The sequence below is a fragment of the Lolium rigidum genome, chromosome 3 (genome assembly GCF_022539505.1).
Source record: "Lolium rigidum isolate FL_2022 chromosome 3, APGP_CSIRO_Lrig_0.1, whole genome shotgun sequence".
In the NCBI taxonomy this organism is placed as follows: domain Eukaryota; kingdom Viridiplantae; phylum Streptophyta; class Magnoliopsida; order Poales; family Poaceae; genus Lolium; species Lolium rigidum.
In genome coordinates, this window is record NC_061510.1 from 335,683,702 (window position 1) to 335,709,079 (window position 25,378).

The following is a 25,378-nucleotide window of genomic DNA, read 5'->3' on the forward strand; positions in this document are numbered from 1 at the left end:
GATTATCGTGACTAGGATGTGCATCACACTGGGCCGCCGTGGGCGACTGGGCGGAAGCGACGAACGGAGATAACCTCGGCATCGGGCGCAGGAGCACGGCGCGTCCGCCGGTCGCCTGAATTCGAGCTAGCTAGCTACTGTTACGTTCTTCTGAACACTACCGAGCTAGACAGAGGTAGGTGACGGCAAGCCGATCTACTCTTTTTTTTTTCTTTTCCTGAAACAAACACGGAAGCCACTCACTGATTCACCGGCGACACTCCCACTGCTTCCTTATTTCACACAACAACGGCCATCGGCAATGTCACGTTACACTCTAAATGAGTCTAAAAAACGGCCCGCCTGCAGCCTTCTAAAAAAAATACGAAACCGGCTGTTCCAGCCATACGTTTTAGATGTTCCTTCATCAGTTTTTTTTTTTTTAAATTAAACTCCAAGCCATGTGATAAACTTTTTTAATACAAACCCTTATTCACTATCTCTATGACTCTATCTATATATTATCACCATTTTCGGCAACTTTTCAACCTCTACACTAGCCACGTCCAGAGATTCATAAAACATGCATCATATATAATACAGCATGAACATACTTAGAATACGCTCTTGGATATAAATAATGAACAGAAAACCACTGCCATCATAGCAACAACGCGGTTATTTTACTAAACACAAAGACAATTTCTACACTGAACGTAAGCCCTAGCCAATATGCTTCTCAGCTACTTGCTCAAACTCATGAATACCGTCATGGACTACCATCGAAGCAAAGTTCTTGATTTGCTGTTATGCTTGATCTGCAGCTCCTACGTGACAATAAACATATCCATGCTTTGTGTATTGTATCCACTCTAAAGACACCATAACTGAACAACAAAAAGAACTGCACATGAACACATGCCAAAAAATATACCCGCCATTGCCAGCCTCATATTAATAAAGATAAATTCCTAAAAAATACAAAATTCGCTAAACATTAACCTTGGCATATTTTGCCAGTGTGTTAGCCCCCCATGCAACAACACCATCAAACCGACGCACATCACTCTGCTAAAAAACAACAATGGTTGATGAACTATTGGCTTTCTTCATTATTAGACGATAATAACCATCATCAATAAAACATTTCTCCCATAACGTAGACAGCACGGGCGCGGCGTGCGCCGCGCCGCACACTTCCTAGTGTAATTCAAAGGGCAACCATTAGCGGGATGTGCAATTGCATGCATGTGCGTAATCAAACCTACTCCGGAGATGTTTTCCATATGAAATCACCCACGTATGTGTGTGTGAATGGGGGAACCCATGTCCGTGTATGTGTAGTACCAAACATGCGTGTAATTTGCATGCAGTTGTGAATTCCATTTTCCTCACCAAAAAACTTTGTGCGCAATGACATATATGTGTGCTGTTTTTTTATTTGATTGGTTTCCTTTTCCATCGTGATGTATTGCGGTATCTTAACTATTTATTTTGAATTGCTAACTACATTTGTTATTCTGTCCAAATTTTTGAATGCATACCATATTATTTGGACTAAGCTACTGAAATCAAACTAGTGTAAACTAAATTAGCGTGTTTCTCATCTATTTTCATCTGCCTTTTTTTTTCCTATTTTGCAAAAGAGAACCAAGGTGGCAGATGAAAGAGTAGACTGGCTTAGTTTGGCAACAAAGGTTTTCCAAAACTGAAGTATTGCAAAACTAAAGTATTTTTTGCATGGAGAAGAAATACTACAGTTTCTTGATACCATAGTATTTCTCAGTTTTGGCCAAAACTGCAGACCGTTTGGAAAGTGCTGTTTTACGGTCCTTCTCAGGCTTTGACCGATCGATTGTTACCTTGATGTATGATCTCTTTCCTGATAGATGCGTGCATGTCTATTGTATGGATGATCACTTTGACCTATACTGAACGCAGACGCGGCCGCCCCTGCCTCATCGAGATATCGCTGATTTCAGAAGTCTGCTCGGGTGGTCGCCGCGTTCCTATCCATGGGCAGATCAGAGGCACGTGAGGAGATCAAGCTCGTCCTCACCGACTCCCTCGCCGGCCGGGGTCGGATCAAACAAACAGGCGAAAGATAAAGGTATCTCTCCTTTATGGCTAGCAACGAACGAGTTGGGAACGTTTTTATAGCTTCCTCAGTTTCAGAAAAAAGAGGTCCGGACTTGTTTTTCCAATACTTCAAAAAATACTACAGTTTGAGAGATACTAAAGTATTAATACTGCAGTTTGTAGTCATAGCCAAACACATCAAAGTATTTGAAACTGTGGTATTTTTAAAAATTGTGGTATTGCTCAAATAGTTTAAAAAAACTTTGATACCAAACACAGCCTAGACCTGCAACTTACCAATAAAAGACTATGGTTTCATTTTTTTTCTTACAAGCAAAAGGAAAAAACGAGCGAACCTTTTTTTAGAGGACCCCCCGATGGGCTTGACTAATGAGCCCAAATAAGGCTGATTAGACAACTGGCCTGGCAATCCCAAACGCAGCGACTGTTACACAATTCCAGCCCGCACCATTAGTGGAAGACAATGGGCCTCCTGGCACACATCCACATTCCTTCCCCCCCAATCATGTCCATGTCGGCCGACGACGGCCACCGGTCGACCCATCCGTGATCCGTCCCCGTCCGAATAAACGCAACCCGAACCGAAATCCGTCGTCTCCTTCGGCTCCTCCCCCAGTCTCCACTCCCCGTTTACTCCCTCCCCAAATCGTAAACCCTAGCCCGGATTGGATGCCATGGGCGCCAGTCGGAAGCTGCAGGGCGAGATCGACCGCGTCCTCAAGAAGGTCCAGGAGGGCGTCGACGTCTTCGACAGCATCTGGAACAAGGCACACCCCTCTCCCCTCCCCCTCTCCCTCCACACCCCGATTGTACGATTTTCGCCTAACTTTTTCGCTCTCTTACCGCGGGGTTCCGGCAGGTCTACGACACCGAGAATGCCAACCAGAAGGAGAAGTTCGAGGCCGACCTCAAGAAGGAGATCAAGAAGCTGCAGCGCTACCGGGACCAGATCAAGACCTGGATCCAGTCAAGCGAGATCAAGGACAAGAAGGTTTCACCTCACGCCCTCCCCACCCACGGCGTACCTCTCTTTATCGCTTCTAGTATTTCTGTAGTATGTGCCGTGTTTCGAAGTGCTCCCGATGCAATGCGCTGCTGCTGTTTGCTCGGAAACATGTACTATCATCAAGCTCTTCTGTTTAGTCAGCTCTATGACCGTAAGTATCCCTGTTTTGTCACGCCGTGCGGGTGCTAATTTAGCAAGGAACCTAGATAGAACGGTTATTGGTCTCTAGTAACCTTTTTTTTGGAGTAGTATTCACCTGGAGATGTTTCCATGCGCCTGCTTAGCTTGCTTCGGCAATCTGCTATATACAGTCATATACGCGTTTACATGGCCTAGGAGTAGGATGAAAAGGTTTGTGATGCTTTTCTTGTTAGTAGGCGTGTTGTCGTATAGTTCCTCTTATAGCAACTAGCAAAGATGCTTGCACAACTAAGAGTTCCGATTGTCTTATGAATGTATTAAGCTTGTGGAACCCACAGCTTTGAGAAGTCATTTTGATTAGGGCATTGACTTCACTTGGACAACTGTTCAGTGCAATAAGCCAATCTGTAGGGATGTCAAGCAGAGTTTAGGAGTTTCTAGGACCTTGAAGTTCTCGCTGACCTACAATGTCAAACAAGCTCTTAGATCGAGTTGCTAAATAAACAGCACACTTATGGTTCTGGGGATGATGCAATTGATAATTTTGGTTGTTGATTGATGATTCAATATGTCTCATCGTTTTAATCATCCCTTTCTTGCCAAATGGAAGAGTTGTTGCTCCATGTTGTAACCCAGGTTCAATATTTTAGCTATGCTATTATATGTTGCATTTTTTTTTATTTGGGAATAGAAGAATGTTTTACTGAAGAGATATGTTTGGATTCGTGATTGCAGTGGTTTGTTTACAGCAGCAGTGTTTCTTTGTTTCAATGTTATTTCTGGTTTTTGGGCCATCGTATTTCTTAATTTTAAGTTGGGCATAGTTTTCTGTTCTGGGTTTAATCCATTTGTGATATATCTTGACATAGGTTAGTGCCTCTTATGAGCAGGCTCTTATGGATGCCCGCAAGCAGATTGAACGCGAAATGGAACGGTTTAAGGTCTGTGAGAAAGAAACTAAAACCAAGGCCTTCTCGAAGGAAGGATTAGGTCAACAACCGAAAACTGTAAGCATCCGGTCTCCTTTCTACGTGTTATCACAGTTTTCTAATTTTGCTTATAACAGATTCAACTTGTCAATATAGTTGTGTTTCCCAAGGCTGAATACTAATTATATATTTGTGCAATCTGCTTCTTGTAGTCTTGTAATGGGTTTTCTTTTATGCCCAAGCACGATTTTCACATTTCCTTTCCCTGACTGGCATTTTGCAAAATGCTAACATTGCTGGTTTAGATTAAGAAACCTGTGGTAATAGTTTGGCGTCTGCAAATGACATACATCAGTGCTATACCGGTCTTTCAAAAAGTCAGTACAACTTTATCTGGAGCTATATTTTCAGTTCACAAATGAGCAGAAGTAACAAAAGACTAGAAGCGAGTTACAAAGGGCAGTTTTGAAAGTTTATGTATGTATCTTCAAGTGATAATAAACTATAGACATCACTTCTATAACATTTGGCCCAGCTTTACGTATTTTGCCTGTATTGTCTATCTGATTAGTGGCTGGTTTCGCACATAGCAGCCTTTCAAGAGTGTGAGGCTGTGAGCCTTGATCTATCAATTACTTAATCCCCTTTTTGTTCACTTATTGTCAATCTCAGCATCATTTTTATGTCGCGCAGGATCCTAGAGAGAAGGCTAAATCTGAAACTAGAGATTGGCTTAACAGTGTGGTATGTTGGATGCACCCTTATGCTCAATCGTGTGCGTTGATGTTTTCATGATTTTGACTTTCCGTAAACACGACTTACCTTCCACATCTACATTTTCTATTACTATTGTTTGTTCTAGAGTATAGATTCTGCCTCATGACTTCTGATAATACACTATTCAGAATTTGGATGACTAATCTCTTTTATCTTATTACCCTGAAAGTACCACTAGCATGCACACTTGACTCTGCTAATGCTTTATTTATATTTTGATTTTGTCAGCAAAACTCTCTTTGTCTTGTGAGCTCCAGTGATCCCTTTATTTTATAAAACTCGAAAATCATATTTACAAGTTTTAAAAAGAGCTGGAAAAATTCTGGATGTAGTCAATGATGTATCCTATATAAGCGTGCAGAATCACAACCCTAAATTCTTTGAATTCAGGGCTGCACAAAAATTACAAAATATGATACATTTTGGAGTTTTGAAAATATGTACTGTTCACTGTACTCATATCTATAATTTTTTTTTCATTTTTTATGTAGACAGAATACCAAGTATTTTAAATTCAGACTTTGCATGTTTGTAGGATACACCGTTGAGTACATGCAGAAATTTTGGTACAATTTTATAAAACATGATTTTTTGATTTAAACAAAGAGAATAAGGGATCACTGGAGCTAACTACTTTGGACGTCGCAAAAAGTTCATTAGATAAATCAGAAATTTGATGACTAATTTCTTTGATCTGATTACTCCTAAAGTATCACTTGCAGCCTACTTGACTCTGCTGATGTTTATTAATATATTTTAATCATATTAATCATTACTTTGCACCTTGCACAAAGTCATTACTTTGTGTTTTGTGCTGTTATTATTTGTTGTATATCGTTGCAACATCTAATATACTTCTGTGTTGTGTTTACAGGTTAGTGATTTGGAAAATCAGATTGATAATTTTGAAGCAGAGCTTGAAGGACTTTCATTTAAGAAAGGAAAGCAAAGACCTCCTCGATTGGTATGATAAGTGGCATAGCATTGAAAACTGTTGATGTCTTACTGTCTACTGAAATTGTTTCCGACAATCTCTAGCATAGAGGAAGTAATTATGTATTATCAGGTACATCTAGAGAAATCTATTACGCGGCATAAGGCTCATATAAAGAAATTGGAGTCAATCTTGAGACTCTTGGATAATGATGAGTTGAGTCCTGAACAAGTCAATGATGTGAAAGATTTCCTGGAAGACTATGTTGAGCGTAACCAGGTGTGATTGTTTTCCTGCTTAGCTGTTTTTGATTTACTTGAGTGAGAGCTGTAATAACCTACAAGCATGTTGTGGATCTGTTGTTTGTTCTGACTATTAATCTCTTACATCCATTTCAGGAAGATTTTGATGAATTTAGTGATGTTGAGGATCTTTATAGCACATTACCTATGGAGAAGGTTGAAGCACTTGAAGACATGGTTTCACTTGCTCCTTCCATTCTTATTAAGGTGGGCTTGCATGCTGTTAATGCTTTGTTTTCCTTTGGTTATTCTGATTATTATGTAAAAGAAAACTGACGAAACTGTTTGTTCGTTTGTGCTTTCTTATAAATATTGTTAGTCTGTGACATTGGAGGAGATAATTTCTCTACCATGTGTTTGATGTTATGCATCTCTTCATCTTTTAGTTATGTGGGTAATTATATATCTTTCAACATCGGTTCTTGTGTGGCAGGGTGTTTCTGCTGTTTCTACGACTGCAGTTTCAAGTACAAAGAGTCCGACAGCAACTTCACCTACTCAGGTACACGCTAGCGTCATTGGTTAAGTATCTGCTGGTTTGTGATACATGGAAAATGATAGAGTACATAGTATTTGTTGTATATTGAATGCTCAGGAAACATTGATTTGTTATTTGCTAACCAGTGGTCCAGCATCAGCTTAGCCGAAGCTGGGCTGCTGCTTTCTTGTCAACCTTTGTGTGCCAGTAGTATTTATGTACGTGATTTTATTTCCTGTAAAGTTAATGCTTCCAAATGAATATCCATGATGTTTGCTAATTTGTACATTTAATATAACCACAATGTAACAAGATTGAGGAATTATGTCCAGCTAGGTTATTTTTAATGTACAATCCTGTTTACCACTACTCACTATGCTGATTTTCTACCTTTTCTCCCTGTGCTTCAGGCTACTGTCCCAACAACCTCACAAGGTACATCACAAGATCAAGCAGAGGAAACAGCTTCACTAGAAAGTAATCCTGATTCAGTGCCACAAACACCACCCCCAAAAGGTGTAAATCTGGGACCTTCAGTGCCGGTTGTGCCGACTGCCATTAGTACCACTGTTGCAGCTGTTTCAGTTTTGGCAGATACCATTAGTTCACCAGGCGCAGTACGACCATCTATTCCTACTACAGTACCCGCAATATTTTCTTCTGCTACTGTTCGAATTGCTCCAGAGAGCATGCCCACTGTTCCTTCTGCTCCTGCAAACTCATCTAGTGCCTTGAAGGATGATGATGGCATGAACTTTCCTCCACGCAGACCGTCTCCTGCAATAACTGAAATCGGTCTTGGCAGGGGTATTACTCGTGGGTTAACTGGTCAAGCACTAGGCGCTCCTCCCATAAGTGCAGGTCCAGTTCCAGGAAATGGATCGATCAGTGCACTTCCTGCAATAAATGACTTGTCCAAAAGAAACATATTGAATACGGATGAGAGAGTTAACAGCGGTGGTCTTTCTCAGCAGTTAGCTTCACCTCTTGCTAACAAGGTTCAACTGCAACCAGTCCTGAGGACCAATGATGCAATTAGCTCTGATTCTAATAACACAAGTGAAAGTACCATTCTTGGAGGAAGAGTCTTTTCCCCGCCAGTTGTTTCTGGTGTTCAGTGGAGGCCTCAAGCTCCTGCTGGTTTTACAAATCAAAGTGAATCTGTACGTGCCTTTGCCCCTGTTAGTTTTATTTCTGAATCCAACTGTGCTCTTGCAAATGTTGTCATTGATGATAAAAATTACGTAGGCGTGTCAGATATACAAATAGTTCAGTAGAATTTATTTCAGTTTTCTTAAGTATTTCAAGTTTCAGCTTAGTCAAATCATATGGAGATTTATTTTGAGCTTTTATATATGGTCCCATTCGTGAACTCTTGTTTTTGTCATCTTGATCCAGTATCTCAGTCTGATGCATCCAAATAACTGTGCTTTTCCCTCTTGTATATTTTATTCTTTTAATTTTTTATTAATCCCTTGTTGGGCAAAAAAAATATAAGTATGATTGTCGAAATATACATCATTTACATGCTTTTATTTTCAGGCTCAATTTCGTGGAAGACCTGACGTTGCTGACCATAGGGAGAAATATTTTCCAAGATTGCAGCAACCACAGCCGCAAGGCAACGCTGTTAATGCTTCTAATGCATCAGGCACAAATCAGAAGCAGTTTTCCACCCAGCAGCCAAATTCCCTCTTACAACAGGTTGTTCCTGCTGTGACCATATATAAATAAAAATTGTTGGGATATCTCAGGCCTCTTTTAGTCAAGCAGCATAAAATAGTTGAATATATTAATTTCTGATTCTGTGCATGTTACTTGGGTGCATTTCTACTTCAAAGTTTCTTCTAGGTTGACATCTAGTGCAATCCCCTCTTTAGATGCTATTATGCTAATCTTTCCTTTACTAAGCTATTAATCAATTACTCCCTCTGAACTCTGATCCATATTATTTGATGCTAAAATGGATGTATCTACAACTAAAATGTGTCTAGATACGTCTGTATTAGCGTCAAGTAATATGAATCGGAGGGAGTAGTAAACTTTGTAATCATTTTAGAGGTATTCCTTAATGCCATGTACCATCTTAATATTTTAAGTATAAACTCAATTCGATAGTCATCACTTTCACATTTCTAATTTATTCATTTTATGCAGTTCAATTCTCAGAATTCCTCAATATCCTCTCAAGTGGGCATTGGGATGGGGGTTCAGGGCCCAGGTATCCTTTCTGCCTATTTGTCTCAGCTATAGTCTCATGAATCCCAAATTCTCGAGCAATGTAATGACCATGCATTCATTTTGAGTACATAGAAAGTTGGAAGCTCATTGTGTTTGGCCACTAGTTTATCCTGTGAATTGAGAAATTATAATTATGTGTAGATGCTGGGCATACAAAAAGTGAAGAACAACCAGGTTTGGCTGAAGATGGTAGCGTAGAGGCTGCTGCAACAACTGGAGCAAATAAAAATACCAATGAAGATGACACGAAGACTCCATATTCGGTATGGTCCACTTTTTACGTACATGACTGCTCATGAAACCAGTGATAAGTTGGTTAAATATATGGACACTGCATTTATCAGTGTGAATACTAACTTGGAATAACTGATGGTGCAATGACTTTTGGTAACTAATGGAATAACTCACAATAATGTAATGACATTTTTCTAAAGAAATAAATAAAACATTCCCATCCAGGATTTTGGTCTGTTGCTACTACCTCCGATTCAAGGAATAAGGCGCCCTCGTTTTACGTGTTTTTTGTTTGACTAAGTATTACTTCAAATATATGAAGATTGTTTGTATAAAATTAACATCACTAGAAAGTGCTTTTCAATAGGAATCCAACGATACTAATTACATATAATATAACCAAGATTTTGTTGCTCAATTTTTATGGTCAAAGTTCGCCTTGGAATACGCGTGCGCCTTATTCCTTGGGACGGAGGTAGTATTATTTTGGAGAACTGGTCATGTGATGGTCTACCCATCTTGCGGAACAAACATAAACTGGTCATGTTAGTTGTCATCTGCATATCGTTTGTTTGCTTCTACGATGTGCTAAACACTTAAATCCTTACTATTATTTTTGACTATATACTGCCCTTTTACTTCTATCGATGACATAACCATCTGGAACTCAACCTCTGCCTTAAATGAAAATTTCAAAACAATATACATACCGTGCAAGAGTTAACCTTTTTTCTTCAAGCCCACCCTCCAAATAATTGGCTGGCCAACGTTTTGCTTGCTCATGTTAGCAAGAAAAATGAACGAGCATGGGAAAAAATGGAGAGTTGGCATGTAAAGTTTTTAGCAACCATCCAAACAAGGACGAATTTATTTATGACTCAAAGTTGGTTGAATTTAGTAACAACCAAACATACTTCTAAATTCTGGGTGGATTTGTGTATTGCTTTTTTTTTGCTGTGCTTATTTTTGTTTGTTTGTTGGAACATTAATTTTTCTTGTATTGTTTTCACAGAATCCCTCAGCATCTATAGCAGAAGGTACCCAGTTATCTAGAGACTCTGATCTATCACCTGGGCAGCCTTTGCAACCTGGCATGCCATCATCTGGTGTCGGTGTTATTGGCCGGAGGAGTGTATCTGATTTCGGTGCAGTTGGAGACAATCTTAGTGGGACTTCTGCAACTGCTGGTCATGATCACCTTTATAATTTGCAAATGCTCGAAGCTGCATACCACAGGCTTCCACAACCTAAGGACTCCGAGCGTGCAAGAAATTATACTCCGGTATGCATGCGGGTACATTTATGTTTGCACCCAATGTTCTAATGTGAAGTTGTAACCTTCTTATGTCACCATATTTTCAGAAGCATCCTTCACCGACCCCAGCTAGTTTCCCACAAGTTCAGGCACCAATTGTGACAAACCCTGCATTTTGGGAAAGACTTGGTACTGATACATTATCTACAGACATGTTATTCTTTGCATTCTACTACCAACAGGTCAGGTTTCATACTTCTTTCCAAATTCCAAATTCCAATTGTCTATTAATAGTTTAATGAGCTGTAAGCTGTTTGCTCTTGCTCCTGACTGTTGTTATTGTTTACTTTGGTAGAATTCATACCAACAATATCTGGCTGCGAAAGAACTAAAAAAACAGTCATGGAGATTTCATAGGAAGTACAATACTTGGTTCCAACGGCATGTGGAGCCACAAGTTACAACAGATGAGTATGAGCGGGGATCTTATGTGTACTTTGATTTCCATCTGGCGGATGATGGCAACGGATGGTAAGTTGGCCCCTCACTGCAAATGCCAGATTTTGTGCAGCGTAGTTTTCACGTGGGTTGAGGTCAGTACTGGTAATGGCGAGCACCGCTAACCTGTTAATACTGCTTGCAGGGTCCAAAGAATCAAGAATGACTTCACGTTTGAATACAACTACCTTGAGGATGAACTGTCAGTACAACCAAACTAGGGTTCCATGACAGTAGGGCTAATCAGAGCATTTTGATCAGTGCGACTCATTGTAATTTTCAGAATGGAACTGTTGGAATCTGGAACTGGTCTTACAAATTCCCCCAGTTGTAAGTTGTAACCTTGTGGGTGAATTTGGAGATGTTCTGTGCATTCCTCTCCTTAGTCCCTGTACACAGTGTCCGAGCATTTTATGCTGAAATTAGATCCGGAATTCCTAGAAACTGGGAACTAGGTGTGTTCCCTAAATTCAATACTTTCAAATAAAGGACTTGATGCAAAATCCTGGCGCAAACTCCAGTTATGAGTAATCCTGCAAGCCTCCAATCTTTTTAGCCTTGATGGTGGTGGGTTATTCGCACTTCCCACCAAGTACCCCTCCTGACTAATTCTACCATGTCGATGTAAGCACTGAAATCAACAATGGAACTGGGCGTAACAAATATGTGGGTGGAGTAGATATTGACGCTCGTGCCAATGACTGCGTGTTGTGGGCACTGACCATGAATCTGTCTTACGCCTACTGCTACCGGACACATGCTCAAGCTCGACCTCATCTTGAGTGGCCTGTCGCAAAAAAAGAAGACCTCAAAAGTATGGACATCCGTATGTGTTCGTGTTAGTCGTGCTGCGGATAATAAATTGGCTGCATGGTGGGTAGCCCTAGCGGCATGACCCATTTTGTCGGCCCAGTGTGAGTCAAACAAATACATAAAAAAGAGGCAAATTCAAGAGACATTTAGGTCATTGAAACTGTGGCATCAGTGGCTCAAAATATGCCTAACTCAATCAATAACAAAGTTCACTAGGTACAATACGAAATGAACATCTAAACGGGACACCAGAGGGCCATGATTAGCAAAGGTAGAAGGAAGCCGTAGTGCTCTTGACGTAGACACGGACGATCACGCATCCCGTTGCTGGATTTCGGCTCGCTTCTTCTCGAACAAAGCCCATTGGTCCGCATCCATGGTGGTCAAGTCAGCGAGCATGATACGGTTCTTCTTTGTATGAGACTTGTCCTCGGCATCAATCCTTTTGGCCTCGAATTCAAGCCTTTGGACCTCTATGGCCTGTTTGGTGAGATCGATGTAGATAGCAGCGGCCTCTTTCTCCTCACGCTTCTTCTAGTCCCTTTTGGCCATGATGTCCGGAGACTTGGCCACCATCGACTTCAAGGTCTTGCTCAACCCAATGACCGAAGCCTTGTGTGCGAGATCAGCCTAGAGGGTGTTGCCAGCGTTTACATAGGTGGCAGTGCCAGCTAGGAACTTATAAAGCACACCGACGAGGCCTGGGGAGCTCTTGCTTGATGAGGAGCATGGCCTCCTCCACAAAAGGCACCGGCCTCACAAGGCCATCGAGGCAACCACCCTCGGGGCGGCATCGACGATTTGTTGGGCTTCCCTTAGCCACACATTGGCGTGGTGGTGCCATCGTTTCTTGGCCTCGACGAGCTTCTCCTGTTTGGCGAGGATATTGTTTAGCACCCTGAGCTTCATATCGCGGTCGGTGGAGGTGGCGTGCTTTGAGCCCACCATAGGTGCGGCCCGTTGACTTGCTGGGGCAGTATTTGCGGTGGCTTCGTTGGCTTCAATGGCGGTGATGGCGAGAGCGTCCATTGCTGTGTGGTAGGGTTTTCGCCGCCGCGTGAATACGATTTTTGGGGTGTCAGGAGTGGAAGTGGCGTATGTGCCACTTTAGGGCGGGCCATGTAGGAGGAAGCGCGCGTCCACATGAACCCATTTCGATCTTAAATTTGAGTGGCGTTTGCATCTCAATGGATAGCTCACGTCGGGCCGCTAGTGTCGAAGCAGAGCTAAATTTTTAATCGCACGGATGCAGAGGATTAATTTGCCTCTGTTTGTGTCTGGCGCTGGAGATGTGCTTATAACACGAAAATGTAGCATAGACTGCCCCCATCAGCATCGCAAGATCGTGCCTTCGTGCGACCCAGGCGGATTTGATTGAAAAAAAAGCAGTAACACTCTCGGACTTTTCCGAGACGGATTAGACAAAGCCGAGTATGACAGTAGCCGTATTCGTTTCCTACACGGCCGGAGCCGACCGGGAAGGCTATATATATATATATCTCGACTTAACTTATATCTGCACAATTACTCGATCGATCAAGTAGAAAGTCGAAACAAGCCGTTCCTGGCCCTATGGCGTCGTCGTGGATTCCGACGGCGTCCGATCTCCCGCCGGAGGTCCTAGGCCTCGCCATCGCCCGCCTCCCGAACCCAGCCGACCGTGCGCGCTTCCGCGCCGTGTGCCGTTCATGGCACTCGGCCGCGCGGCAGCACACGCGTCCCCAGATGCCATGGATCGTGCTATGGGACGGCTACGTCTTCTCTCCCTCCAGCGGCCGCTCGCACCGCCTCCCTTCCTTCCCTGACGACGGCATCTGCGTCGGCTCCACCGACGACTGGCTCGCCCTCGGCCTCGGCGACACCTACTTCTCCGACGACGCGTACAAGTACAGATTCCGCAGCTTCGTCCTGCACAACACTTTCTCCGGGAAGTCGGTGCCGCTCACGGCGCTAGACGGCATCGTCGTCCACGAGACGGTCGGCATCCGCAAGTTTCTCATGCGGTCTAACCCCGACGACTTCATCGCCATCGTCACAAACAACGTGAACTATCCATTGATAGTATTCCGACAAGGAAGGGGTGTGTGGTTGCCGGAGCCTAGAGAAGCTCGGTACAGGTACATCATCGATATCGCATTCCTTGGAGACACACTCTACGCCATCACGCGGACCGAGGATCTCATCGCCCTCGATCTTGGATTGGATGGAAATGGGACACCCATGGTTACCATAAGTAAGCGTGTGATCAAGCAATCCCCGGGTTATGACGATCTGGGTTATGACGAGATCTATACTTGGAGCGCTTCTGATAATGACGATGACGATGACGAGGAGCAGAACGCCATTGATGAAGAAGTTGGGGAAGACACTGATGATAATGAGGAGGAGGAGGAGGACGGCAAAAACTATGACAGTGAGGCGACAACAACAGATGATGATGATGATGATGATGATGATGATGATGACGACGATGACGATGCTGAAGATGATGAGTCCTCTAAAGAATGTGATGGTAGCCATGATCTAAGTTGCTCTTTGAAATATGCATGTGACGATGAAACCGGTGAGACCATCATCACTAGCCGGCACCTCATCGAGTCCCGTGGGAAGCTTCTACTAGTGAGGCGACATAGCAAAGATCTCTCACCTTTCCTTCATTAACTCGACGAGTGGACGTTTTGGAGGCAGACATCAACACAGGCAGGTGGGTGCCACTACCAGTTGACAACGGGCTAGGTGGCGATCGAGCACTGTTTATCAGCACATACTTCTCTAAGTTTGTCTCACCACCTCGTGGGGATGTGGAGGCCGACGTCGTTTATGACATAAACACGGGCGAGGCGTTTGAGTTCAGGTCCCAAACTTCCAGACAGTCACGCTTCTGTAAGCCTTCTCAAGGAATAACATGGCTCTTTCACCCGGAGCTGGTCCTTTAGCAATAGGAAAACATTTACAATGAGAACTACTAAATTGGATCCAGACTTCCTAGAAACCGAGAACTGGCAAATGCCACATGTTTTCCGCCTGATGCCACATAATTTTATACACAGCCATCTACGGCCCGCTCTTGCAAAGTTGGAGATGCCACAAGTTTTCCGCCCGAGGCCTTGTCGGTACTAGCCCACAAAAAAACTCGCAAAATTGAGCGGAGATGCGCCATGAGACCCGACGGGATGGTGAGCCGGGTGAGGTGAAAATTTTCAAAGGAGGAGAGCACATATTTGACCAAGGCAGTTTGCCACGCAGCAATGATGTTTCGGCCTTCCCAAGGCACCATTTTTGGCACAAACTTGTCCACAAGGTGCTGCAAATCTGATCTCTTCCGCTGGTACATGGTGCGGGGAAGCCCTAGGTTACGCACCGGGAAACTCTTGATGATGGAGGGAATCTATGGAGCACATGAGGGAGGTCAATTTTGTTGCAACGAATGGGCACAACCGATCTCTTGTCAAGATTGGTCATCACGACCGTGACCTCCCCACACCCCTGGAGGATTTGCGCAAGCTGGTCCACTTACTCACGGATTGGGGCAATTCTTCAATAGGCTCTGGATTGGATCATTGGTGATGTCACAAAGAGCATGGAGACAGCGGGTCTCCCTGCCTAAGGCCACGGTTGTGCGAGATTGGTGTGCCTGTAATACCATTTACATGAATTAGAAAAGGATGTGTGGATAAGAGCTGTGAGCATGTCACGGAATTTGGTGGGGAACCAAAGGAACTGAAGGGGCTCAACAAGGTAATCCCAACGTACTGAATCAAATTAAAGGACTTCTTGTTATCAAGCTTGAAAATTAAGGTTGACGTCTTCTCTTGGTGCAAACTCCTTGCATAGTTGCTAACGAAAATAAAAGTTGTTGTGGATGCTACTCTTCTTGATAAAAGCACTTTCAGACTGTGAGATGAGGTCATTCATTTCTCAAGCTGACGTGCTATCATTTTTGCAATTATTGTTGTAACCATGTCAATAAGGCTGATTGGGCGTTACTTAGGAATATTCTCCGCGCCCTCTTTCTTCGGGAGTAATACATTTTTTTTTGACGAGTCGAGCCAATGAACATTTTCTGTGTGAAGGTTTGCGAAAAGATTTATCGCTGCCATGACGACCTTGATAATCGACCAACATGGCTTGTAGAATGCCCCTGTGAACCCATCTAAACCTGGAAACTTGTACTTGGGAATTTGGCCAATGTCATCAACCACCTCTCTCTTCGAGAAGTCATCATCAAGCGAGGCAAGATCGCAATGCTTCGCGACGCTGGACCATATGAAGCATAGAGCTAAAATGGTCATGACCCAGCAAACGCATTTCCCAAGCCTGTGAATAAAAAAATTCTTCTCCTTTTGTTCACGCAAGTACAAATGAAGCTTGTGTTTGCGTCACCTTTTTTGTGATTGGAAATGTGGTACGTTGCCGCTTCCGCGACCGCTCCAAGGCCACCATTCTAATAACTCTCTGCTTAAGCCTAGCATGAAGGTCCTTCTTTTCGGGTGATAAGGCGTGAGACTCCATCGTGTTCATTGAACCCATGACAAGTAGTTAGGGCCGGAGGATGTATATGTATTTGAATTTGATATATTGATTTTTTTAAATATATTTAGTCAAACTTTATAAAATTTAACTTAAACCAAATCGAGAATGCAGGGTGACTCAAATAATTGAGTGGAGGGCGAGTAATTGGGTGCAATTAAAGCAATAATTCTCTCATACTCCTTCTGCCCACGAATAAGTGTATTTTTTTTCTAGAAGTCAAACATTTAAAGTTGACCAAGTTTTGTACACAGAAATAGCAACATATGGACTTCAATATGAATCTAGTGCTATTAATTTAGTGTCATAAATGTTATTACTTTTTTCTAGGAAAATAGTCAAAATTTATAAAGTTTAACTTAAGACATGTCCTAAGGTACGCTTATACGAGAACGGAGGGTGAGAGAATATAGCATGTTTTTCATCTTATTCCCTACATACCGGATTAATGGCAATTCGCACTTCGAGAAATAAGTTTGACTACAAATTTGGTCGAAATATGAGATATGCCACAAAAATTATACCATTTGATTCATATTGAAAAAATGTTTCTAATAATATAACTTTTTTGTGATGTATATCAAATATTTTGTTAATTAAATTAGTAGTCAAACTTATTTTTTGAAGTACATAATTGCTCATTAATCCGGTATGGAGGGAGTATTTAGGTTGGATATTGTGCACACGATATCTTTCTCATAAATGATAGATACGAAAACTGCCAAATTTATAGTAATAATGCTATAACCCACGTTCTTTGGTGTCGCCGGCCGTATCCTCTTCCTCTCCCTCACCCATGGCCTATAAAAACAACAATGCGACTTTGACCTCTCTCATAACCCCCACAATCGATCGTCAGCGAGATGAGGAATACTGCAGGTGCTTTGCACCTTTTGCTTCTCATTGTAGCGGCCGCGCTGCACGCCCAAGCATCCCAGGAGGCTCATCTTGCAAAATTTCTCTTATCCAGAAGAAACAGAAGCAGAAGCAGCAGCGCTAGTGTACACGCGCCGCCTTTCGGAATCGCCGGTAGTCTCCGGACAGATCAGTACTCTGCCGGCTTCGACCACAGCGCTCTGAAGGCGGCCGACAAGATCGCGGCGCTGCCGGGGCAGCCGGCGGGCGTCGACTTCGCCCAGTACGGCGGGTACGTCACCGTCAACGCCAGCAGCGGCCGCGCGCTCTTCTACTACTTCGTGGAAGCGCCAGGCGACGCGGCGGCGAAGCCACTCCTCGTGTGGCTCAACGGAGGTGAGAAAACTGATACCATGGTGTACTCTTGTGGATTATTTATGCCTATTGTTGCTCCGTGATAATCTATCTCAACTCCTATATTTGCAAATCTGCGAAACAAAATTAACCGTCTTGATCTGGAGCTTGCAGGTCCTGGATGCTCGTCGCTGGGCTACGGAGCGTTGCAGGAACTGGGCCCTTTCCGCGTGAACAGGGACAACCAAACCCTCAGCAGGAACAAGCATGCCTGGAACAACGGTAACTTTCTACAACGGGGATCCATCGACCATCTTATTTCAATTGGTTCTGAAAATGCCATCCTATATCTGTAGCACTACCAACAAAATTAATTTGCAGTGGCGAACGTCATCTTCCTGGAGTCACCAGCCGGCGTGGGGTTCTCCTACTCCAACACCTCCTCCGACCACAACAACACAGGGGACCCGATGGCGGCCCAGGACGCCTACGTCTTCCTCGTCAACTGGCTGGAGAGGTTCCCCGAGTACAAGGGGCGCGCTTTCTACATCGCCGGGGAGAGCTACGCCGGCCACTACGTCCCCCAGCTGGCCGCCACCATCCTAGCCCACAACAGCAAGAACAGCTCAGGCGCCATGATAAACCTGAAGGGCATCTTGGTGGGCAACCCGTGGCTTGACGACGTGAAGAAGAACAGAGGGCAGTACGAGTACATGTGGAACCACGGCGTGATGTCTGACGAGGTCTGGGCCGACATCTCCGGCCATTGCAGCTTCGACGACTCCGCGGACGGCGACAGGTGCTACGCTGCCATCACCAAGTTTCGGTCCGGAGGCATCGACGAGTACAACATATACGCTCCTATATGCATCACAGACCACAACGGCACCTACTACTCCAGCAGCCAGGTACGCAATAATAAGAGAAAAACAAATGAACTCGTGATCTGCTTTTCTCGGTTGAATTGTAACTGGTGTCTGAACTCTGAACTGGCAACACCGATGTCTCTTGATATTTTTCAGTTACCGGGTTACGATCCGTGCAGCGATGTGCCTACCTTGGCCTACCTGAATCTTCCTGCAGTGCAGAGGGCTCTCCATGCAAGAGTAACCAAATGGATTGACTGCACGTAAGCATATACATGGATCTTCGCTCTTGGCTGTATACATTCATCTTCGGTTTCCTGTAGAGGTAGCAGCCAAATTAACCGGCTTCATGCGTGCGTGGTGTTCCTGCAAACAGAATTTTTGAAGATTTCAAGGACTCGCCGGATACCATGTTGCCAACATTGAAATGGCTAATCGACCGCCGCTTGCCCATATGGCTGTTCAGGTAATCCACCTCGACGGCGGGCCGTCGTAATTCCTCAAAAAATGCATGATCACAAGCATGCCTTGTTCTTGTTGATGCTGAAATTGGGGAAATTTTCAGCGGGGATTTCGACTCGGTGATACCGCTCACCAGCACGAGGTACACTGTACGCGACCTCAACCTCTCCATCACAGAACCGTGGCGTCCATGGACGGCAGGGCACGAGGTATGCGGGCATATATATTTGAACCTGTACGAAATGAACTTGCGTGGTAGTCTAAAGTCTAAACAGAGCTTAGCCTCACTGATGGTTGGTGTGTTGGTTGGTTGCAGGTAGGGGGCTATGTTCAGCAATACGCGGGAGGGTTCACGTTTGCTTCCGTAAGAGGAGCCGGGCACACGGTCCCGTCATTCCAGCCCGAGAGAGCGCTGATATTGCTCCAATCTTTTCTCAAGGGGATCCTCCCTCCTTACAAGAAGAAGGCCTAGATTTTGCTATCAACCGTTGTTGTGATCTGATGTTATGTAGACAAGCCTTGTGTCGTCTCTAACAAGTTTTATTTGGAAACCTCGATACATGTTCTCGGCAATAAACAAACGTGTCGATGGATCTTACAAGAAATAGTTAAATGAATAAGAGTGAATTCCACTTTTTACCCTATAGTTGCATATTTGTGAGTTGTGACACATATTACCTTATTTAGTGCAACTTTTACAAAAATATCCCATCTATGAGTCTTACCCCAATTTAGCATTTTTTTAATTGTTTTTAGATAGGATCGGTGTATTTAGTCAATGTGGTGCAACAAAATGTGGAAATATCGGAAGACGTCACCTACGATTTGTCTCTAGGATTCTCTTATCCAATTGTTTCGTTCCTTATCCCCGTATTGATATTTTTGAAAGTCGATAATCACCTCATGACTTGCCCAACGAATACACAACAAAAATTGAGGGTCCAGATATTCTAAAATACGTAATCTAGATGATTTTTTATTCAACGGGGTAATTAGTGTCACAAAGGCAGAACTTGAGGGTAAAAAGTCAAAATAAAAAGTCGAGCACACATTAAAAGAGACACATTTATATAGGTTCATTTAGGCCCCATAAAACAACCGTCAACTCCAAACATGAAACCGGTAAAAATCTGACGCGCTCGCACCAACTCTAGAATGACTCCACGTCAATTCTTTTTTGGCATGACCCACATGTCAATCTCTCATCTCCCTACCTACCCATCTTTTACTCTCATTTTTCTCACTTTCCCACCTACCTCTGTCTCCGTGCAAAGCTCGTGTGTCCATGCCGTCCAATGATGCTCCTTCCCGCATGTCACCTCTGTCCTCTGATCCTGCTCCGCCATCCACTAACGATGCCCTCATCTCCGCCACGGTCTCCCCAATGACCCCTCCACGATGCATGCCCCGTAGTCAACATGGAAGGCGGGGCCGTCTGTTGTTCCTGCAAGCCCACACATGTTTGTTGTGCCACCGCGTGGACCCACCGCTTCCACGCGCGTTGCAGGTGTTTGATCTTGAGCTACGCCACCGCCCGAGTCATCATCGGCCCCACCAAGCAGACCTGTGGCTGTGGTCACCGGTGTGTCCTGCGACATCGTGGACCTACTGGGGGTCGACCGACATCGCGGTCACATTCGCCTCCTTCTGCTACCCAACTCCTGCAGCTGTCAGGGACTCCTCGATTCTTTGTTTTCTTTTCTACCGGGTTGTGCTATTGGGGTCTCTAGTGTGAGCAGTCCAAAAAAAAATTGGTTGGCATGGGTGGCCAGCGACCCCCATACATCACCGACATGCGACATATGCGTTTCCGACTATAAAACAAGTGGAGACGCTGTCGTACTTGCTCGTTTACTAAGAGGCTTATCCTGCCGTCTCCTTATATTGTCTTCTATTTTCGTTGGTTTATTTTAGAAAGCTAATTTCGTAGTTACTCCTTTTCTTTTAACAGGGTTGCTAGATAAAGGCTACCCTTCTACGTACCTAACTTTTTGAGTCCTCTCCCCACATGTGCATCCACAGTGCACACGCGTCAATTGTCGCGATCTGGGGGAGTGTCTACACGTGGGAGGGCATGGGTGCCTTTTCTTTTTTTCCTTTTTCTTATAGACTCGAATGAAAAGTGAAATATCTTTTCAATTGAGTGTCTAAAACACTATCCATTTTCATGACCATGTTTCAGTTGAGTGCCTAACACTAGTATCCATGTAAGTTCCAAAAGTTTATGAAAAATGATCATACATGCAGACAGTGGGTACAAGTATGCGCACATAATAAGTTTTAAACCTTAAACATGACCATTGAGTAAGCAAAAACAGAACAAAATGATTTTGCCCACTATATATTTTGGGTTTTATGGGATCAAAATAGAGAACTGTGTTTTTTTAGAGAGAGAAATCAAGAATATGGTTGGAGTTACTCTATGGGCTTTTTCACAGTTTTGGCGGGCCCTTGCGACATTCCTTGTTTCACGGGCCTAGCTTCGTGGGCCTTGTGAACTACACATGCCCACACGAGGAGTCCCCGACCACCAACGTCTCGGAGGTCGTATCTGATCAACCCCAAAAACCCCGGCGGCCGGCGGGGACAGCCAGCAAGAGCAGAGCAGCTTTGGTGCAAGCTAGGCAGGATGGCGGCCATGCGGAGAAGGCTCATGCCCGTCGTCGCCTTCTGCCGTCGCGCTCCCGGACCCAGACCCTGCTGCCGCTTCCTGCACTCTCCCTCCCTCCTCGACGCCGTCGCCGCCTCCGCCTCCTCGTCGCCCAACCTCCTCTTGCGCAGCTCCGACTCGCTCCCGCCGGCGAAGAGCGTCAGCGAAGTCGTGGCGGACGCCCCGAGGGGCGCTTGGTCCGTCGAGCAACTCTCTCGGCAGCTAGGTCGCTGGCTCCCTTCGGCCTGGACATTGCTCAAAGGCGTCGCCGCGCTTCGCTCGGTCTGGTGAGGGTTCGGTTCCTACCCCTCCACTCTCGTCCGGGAAGAAGAATTTCTTTTCTTTCGCCCGTTTTGGTCACTTTCGAGTTCTGAACTTCTGATGTCTCCTCCTCTTCCCCAGGGTGCACTGGAGATCAAGCCCTCAAGGCCCCGATGGCGTGGTGCTGGTGCTCGTCGGCGCCAATGTCGCCGTCTACGCGCTCTGCCGACTGGCGGATCCGACGATCATGATGAATCACTTCGTGGTTAGTGCTTGCAGCAAGGGATTTCGAAAGTGGTGTACATCGATCACTTTTTGATGATTCTGTTCACTTATGAGCAGACTTCGCTGGACAATTTCAAGAGCGGGCGGTTGCACACGCTGCTCACCAGCGCTTTCAGCCACAGGGATGCTAACCATCTCTTGAATAACATGACCGGACTCTACTTCTTCGGTTCAAGCGTGAGATCTCCAGTCCTTCTGCTCTGTTGTTGATGGTATCTATTTTCATCATAAAGGGTGCTCGCTCTGTTGACCATACATAAAAGAAGGAAACGCATAGGACATGTGTTTTGTTAAGTATACTCCGTACTATACCACCACTTTTCATCAGATCGGTCTTTTGGAATAGTTGGTTGGTAGAACTATTCTAACGTTTTCTCCCAAATATTTCTCCGCTCGAAAGAGGTATAACTTGGATCTGTATGTTGATTTTTTTTTCACTTTTTTTTGGCATCAGATTTCCGTCATGTTTGGTCCTGCTTTCCTTCTGAAGATGTACCTAACAGGAGCACTTACTGGATCTGCTGCCTTCTTGGCAGAAATGACTTTTCTAGCTCCACGAAAACAGGTAACATTCTTACAACATGGACGTTTATAAATCAGGGACGTGGATCTCAATCCTGGACAGGACATTCAATTACCTCTGATTTTCAAATAAAATCCTATGATTATCTCTGATTGTTTGTACTTATTTTCCCCTTGCACTTCCCCACGGGAAGGCTGGTAATCAGCCACTTTATTGCCTCTGCTAGCTACGAGCTGCCAGCTAATCTTCTTGGATCTAATTAAACCCTGCATCAATTTTGAGTTTTTCTCAAGTTCTGTGATAATCTTCCTAATTTAATATGTAATGCTTCTATTGCAGGGTCGTGGAGGATGGAAAACTCCTATGCTTGTAAGTGATTTCATGTCTTACATCTGCAGTGAAATTTGCCCAACCGGCCAACTGTATGTCATACTATACCGAGAAAAAATAGTTGTCATGTAATTAAATGTGGTGATTAGAGGTGATGCAGTGATTTACTCTTAATATAAATCATATGGACACTGGTAGTGATTTTGTAGAAAAGATGCTGGTTGTTACACACTAAATATGATCCTTTCATGTCACTCAGGGTGCAAGTGGTGCAGTTAATGCAATCACTCTTCTCGTGATATTTCTGTATCCAAGGGAACTACTAGACTTGCACTTCTTCATTCCTGTTCCAGCTGCATTCGTGGTGAGAGGCTTTTACTTTTGTTTAAAAAAACTGTTCCACATGACATGAGCATGCTAGGTAGTGAAAACACAATTTGTTTGACTTTACTTATTTCAGGGAGCTCGTATGATTGGTACTGATTTGTGGAGGATGAAGAAGGTACTCCCTTCTTTTCAGAATGCATTGCATTTTAGCTTTTGAGAAATGCCACAATGCAGTGCATTAATGCACCTTTGCCTCAATCTTTTTTGGGTCATAACTTACTCCTTTCATTTTCGAGAGAATTCCTTATTTGGCCCTATCTGAAATTTGCCTTCCTTTTTTGGCCCTTGCAAATTTTGTCTTCCTTTCATGACCCACAAAGTTTGGTTGGTTCCTTATTTGGCCCTCTAGTACAATTTAAGCATTAAGATGACCATTTTGCCCCTGCAGCAATATGTGACAAAATTGCACTAAAAAAGCTGTGATATACTAGTTGGTTTGTTAAAAAAAAGCAACCCCCACTGTGGCTAGCACCAGCGCACCATTTTGCCCCTGCTGCAATTTATTCCGGAAAATCTCAAATTTATTCCAGAAATTACTCCAATTTTTTTTGTATTTCCACAACTCCAAAAAATTTGATATTAAATAGGCACAAACATACATACAATCCGCAGGCACACGCCAGAAATTTCAGCCCAAAATACATTGTATTTTGGAAGATACAAAAAAAGACAAATTTCTGACAGACTATACGTACACTATACGCCTATATAATGTCAGATTTTTGTTTTTTTCACAGCCTAAAATAAAACGTGTTTGTGCCCGAAACATTGCACGTACATCCCAATCATATACATGTATTTCTGGAATAAATTTTAGATTTTTATGAAACTCAAAAGTTTGCTAGCATATTATAGCAGGGGCAAAATGGTCATCTTAGTGCTTAAATTGTACTAAAGGGCCAAATAAGGAACCAACCAAACTTTGTGGGTCATGAAAGGAAGACAAAATTTACCAGGGCCAAAAAAGGAAGGCAAATTTCAGCCAAGGCCAAATAAGGAATTCTCTCTTCATTTTCTGCATCATCCCTCGTGCTTCATGTTTTGTCCGCTTGCTTTGTCTGTACAAACCTAGAATGCACTACGCTGTGAAAGATGATTTAACTCTAATCTCTATTTCTTAGTCTTTCATGTATTTAATCTCTATTAAATATGGGTACCAAACATTAAATTCCAGTAAAAAGTGAATGTTATTGGTGCCACTCTTTCTTGTGCTCATTGGCCATGAGTTTGGACAGCGTCACTTCTACTTTCATCTGTTGTTACTCGGGTCTTTCATTGACCTTTATTGGGAGGCCCAATATTCACACCTAGGAAGATTGGCAGTACTTCTAAATTCACATCGATATGATTAATTTGCATTACTGACTAATGAAAGGAATAAGTTATATAACCCTATAATATTTATGTTTTTTCTTGGCTGTAGTCTCTCTTGTTTCTGATTGTATCTTTTGCACCTTTTGCTTTAACTTTACTCTTCATGTTCTGTCAGAAATCTGCAAATTAATCGAATGTCATTAATGATCTGACACCCAAGTTTGATTCATGTTCTGATAACCATGAACTCTTCATGCTTTTCTGGTCTAGAATTCAACTAACTGATGACTGTTCATTTTTTAGGGTCGGGGTCGGGGTCATGTGTCAAGTTCTACTCATTTAGGTGGTGCCTTTGTCGCGGCCCTTGTGTGCGCAAAACTGAAGGGCTGGATCTGATATTACAGCTTACTGATACGGTGATACTGATATGCCGTAAATACAGGGGCCTGCATGCCTCCACACTGGTGGCCTCTTGACTATAGTGTCGGTCTGATTCGTAGAACAGGCCACTCGTTGCCCAAGTTTCTGAGGTAGAAGTCCATAAACAAAGTCTAGATAACACCAGGTCAAAGATATCACCAAAAGACTGGTAGAAATCTTTGGATTCTAGCTTGGCAGGAGCCATCCTCAAACGTAAAAGAAGTAGACCTGCGTGGTTGCATCTCATTGCACCTGTGTCAGATTTTAGTGCATGTTTTTAACAGGATTTAATTGCACCGTTAGAAAGTACTTTGAGCACGCTGTGCTGTTGCTGCACTGTGTATTTTGCAAATGCATTAGCAATGAGCGAGTTCTTGGGTCCTGGCGAAGATCATGGCAAAGTTGTCATCTCTCCACACGCCAACATCCCTTGGTGCAGAGATAGGTTGAACTG

General features: G+C 43.7%; 3 protein-coding genes across 4 annotated transcripts; all 3 read left to right on the plus strand.

Moving 5' to 3' along the window:
- The first annotated feature begins 2,656 nt into the window (after positions 1-2,656).
- On the plus strand, positions 2,657-11,377 carry LOC124703912 (general negative regulator of transcription subunit 3-like). 2 transcript variants are annotated; one of them, XM_047236149.1, is made up of 16 exons: positions 2,657-2,846; positions 2,939-3,070; positions 4,096-4,233; positions 4,849-4,899; positions 5,807-5,896; positions 5,999-6,145; positions 6,265-6,375; positions 6,602-6,670; positions 7,057-7,809; positions 8,189-8,350; positions 8,804-8,867; positions 9,029-9,150; positions 10,134-10,403; positions 10,484-10,618; positions 10,732-10,907; positions 11,020-11,377. In XM_047236149.1, exons 1-16 carry the CDS (start codon positions 2,754-2,756, stop codon positions 11,093-11,095), a joined length of 2,589 nt encoding a protein of 862 aa, XP_047092105.1. In that variant the 5' UTR covers positions 2,657-2,753; the 3' UTR covers positions 11,096-11,377. The 2 variants fall into 2 exon arrangements, with proteins under 2 accessions (XP_047092105.1, XP_047092106.1); XM_047236150.1 differs by having other exon boundaries at positions 4,117-4,233.
- A 5,703-nt stretch (positions 11,378-17,080) lies between these two features.
- LOC124697088 (serine carboxypeptidase 1-like) lies at positions 17,081-19,226 on the plus strand. The gene is made up of 7 exons (XM_047229724.1): positions 17,081-17,468; positions 17,601-17,708; positions 17,808-18,334; positions 18,449-18,555; positions 18,669-18,758; positions 18,858-18,963; positions 19,071-19,226. Exons 1-7 carry the CDS (start codon positions 17,081-17,083, stop codon positions 19,224-19,226), a joined length of 1,482 nt encoding a protein of 493 aa, XP_047085680.1.
- A 2,157-nt stretch (positions 19,227-21,383) lies between these two features.
- LOC124697089 (RHOMBOID-like protein 12, mitochondrial) lies at positions 21,384-24,997 on the plus strand. The gene is made up of 8 exons (XM_047229725.1): positions 21,384-21,648; positions 21,836-21,930; positions 22,008-22,127; positions 22,405-22,515; positions 22,813-22,842; positions 23,063-23,167; positions 23,264-23,305; positions 24,947-24,997. Exons 1-8 carry the CDS (start codon positions 21,384-21,386, stop codon positions 24,995-24,997), a joined length of 819 nt encoding a protein of 272 aa, XP_047085681.1.
- The last annotated feature ends 381 nt before the right edge of the window (positions 24,998-25,378 follow it).

Bases quoted from the DNA above. Each gene is read 5' to 3' on its own strand.
- LOC124703912 (XM_047236149.1), top strand. From the start codon at position 2,754: ATGGGCGCCAGTCGGAAGCTGCAGGGCGAGATCGACCGCGTCCTCAAG. The intron at 3,071-4,095 runs GTTTCACCTCAC...ATCTTGACATAG, and splicing joins GCGAGATCAAGGACAAGAAG to GTTAGTGCCTCTTATGAGCA. The intron at 10,908-11,019 runs GTAAGTTGGCCC...TACTGCTTGCAG, and splicing joins GCGGATGATGGCAACGGATG to GGTCCAAAGAATCAAGAATG.
- LOC124697088 (XM_047229724.1), top strand. From the start codon at position 17,081: ATGAGGAATACTGCAGGTGCTTTGCACCTTTTGCTTCTCATTGTAGCG. The intron at 18,759-18,857 runs GTAATCCACCTC...GGAAATTTTCAG, and splicing joins TTGCCCATATGGCTGTTCAG to CGGGGATTTCGACTCGGTGA. The intron at 18,964-19,070 runs GTATGCGGGCAT...GGTTGGTTGCAG, and splicing joins CATGGACGGCAGGGCACGAG to GTAGGGGGCTATGTTCAGCA.
- LOC124697089 (XM_047229725.1), top strand. From the start codon at position 21,384: ATGGCGGCCATGCGGAGAAGGCTCATGCCCGTCGTCGCCTTCTGCCGT. The intron at 21,931-22,007 runs GTTAGTGCTTGC...ACTTATGAGCAG, and splicing joins TCATGATGAATCACTTCGTG to ACTTCGCTGGACAATTTCAA. The intron at 23,306-24,946 runs GTACTCCCTTCT...CCGTAAATACAG, and splicing joins ATTTGTGGAGGATGAAGAAG to GGGCCTGCATGCCTCCACAC.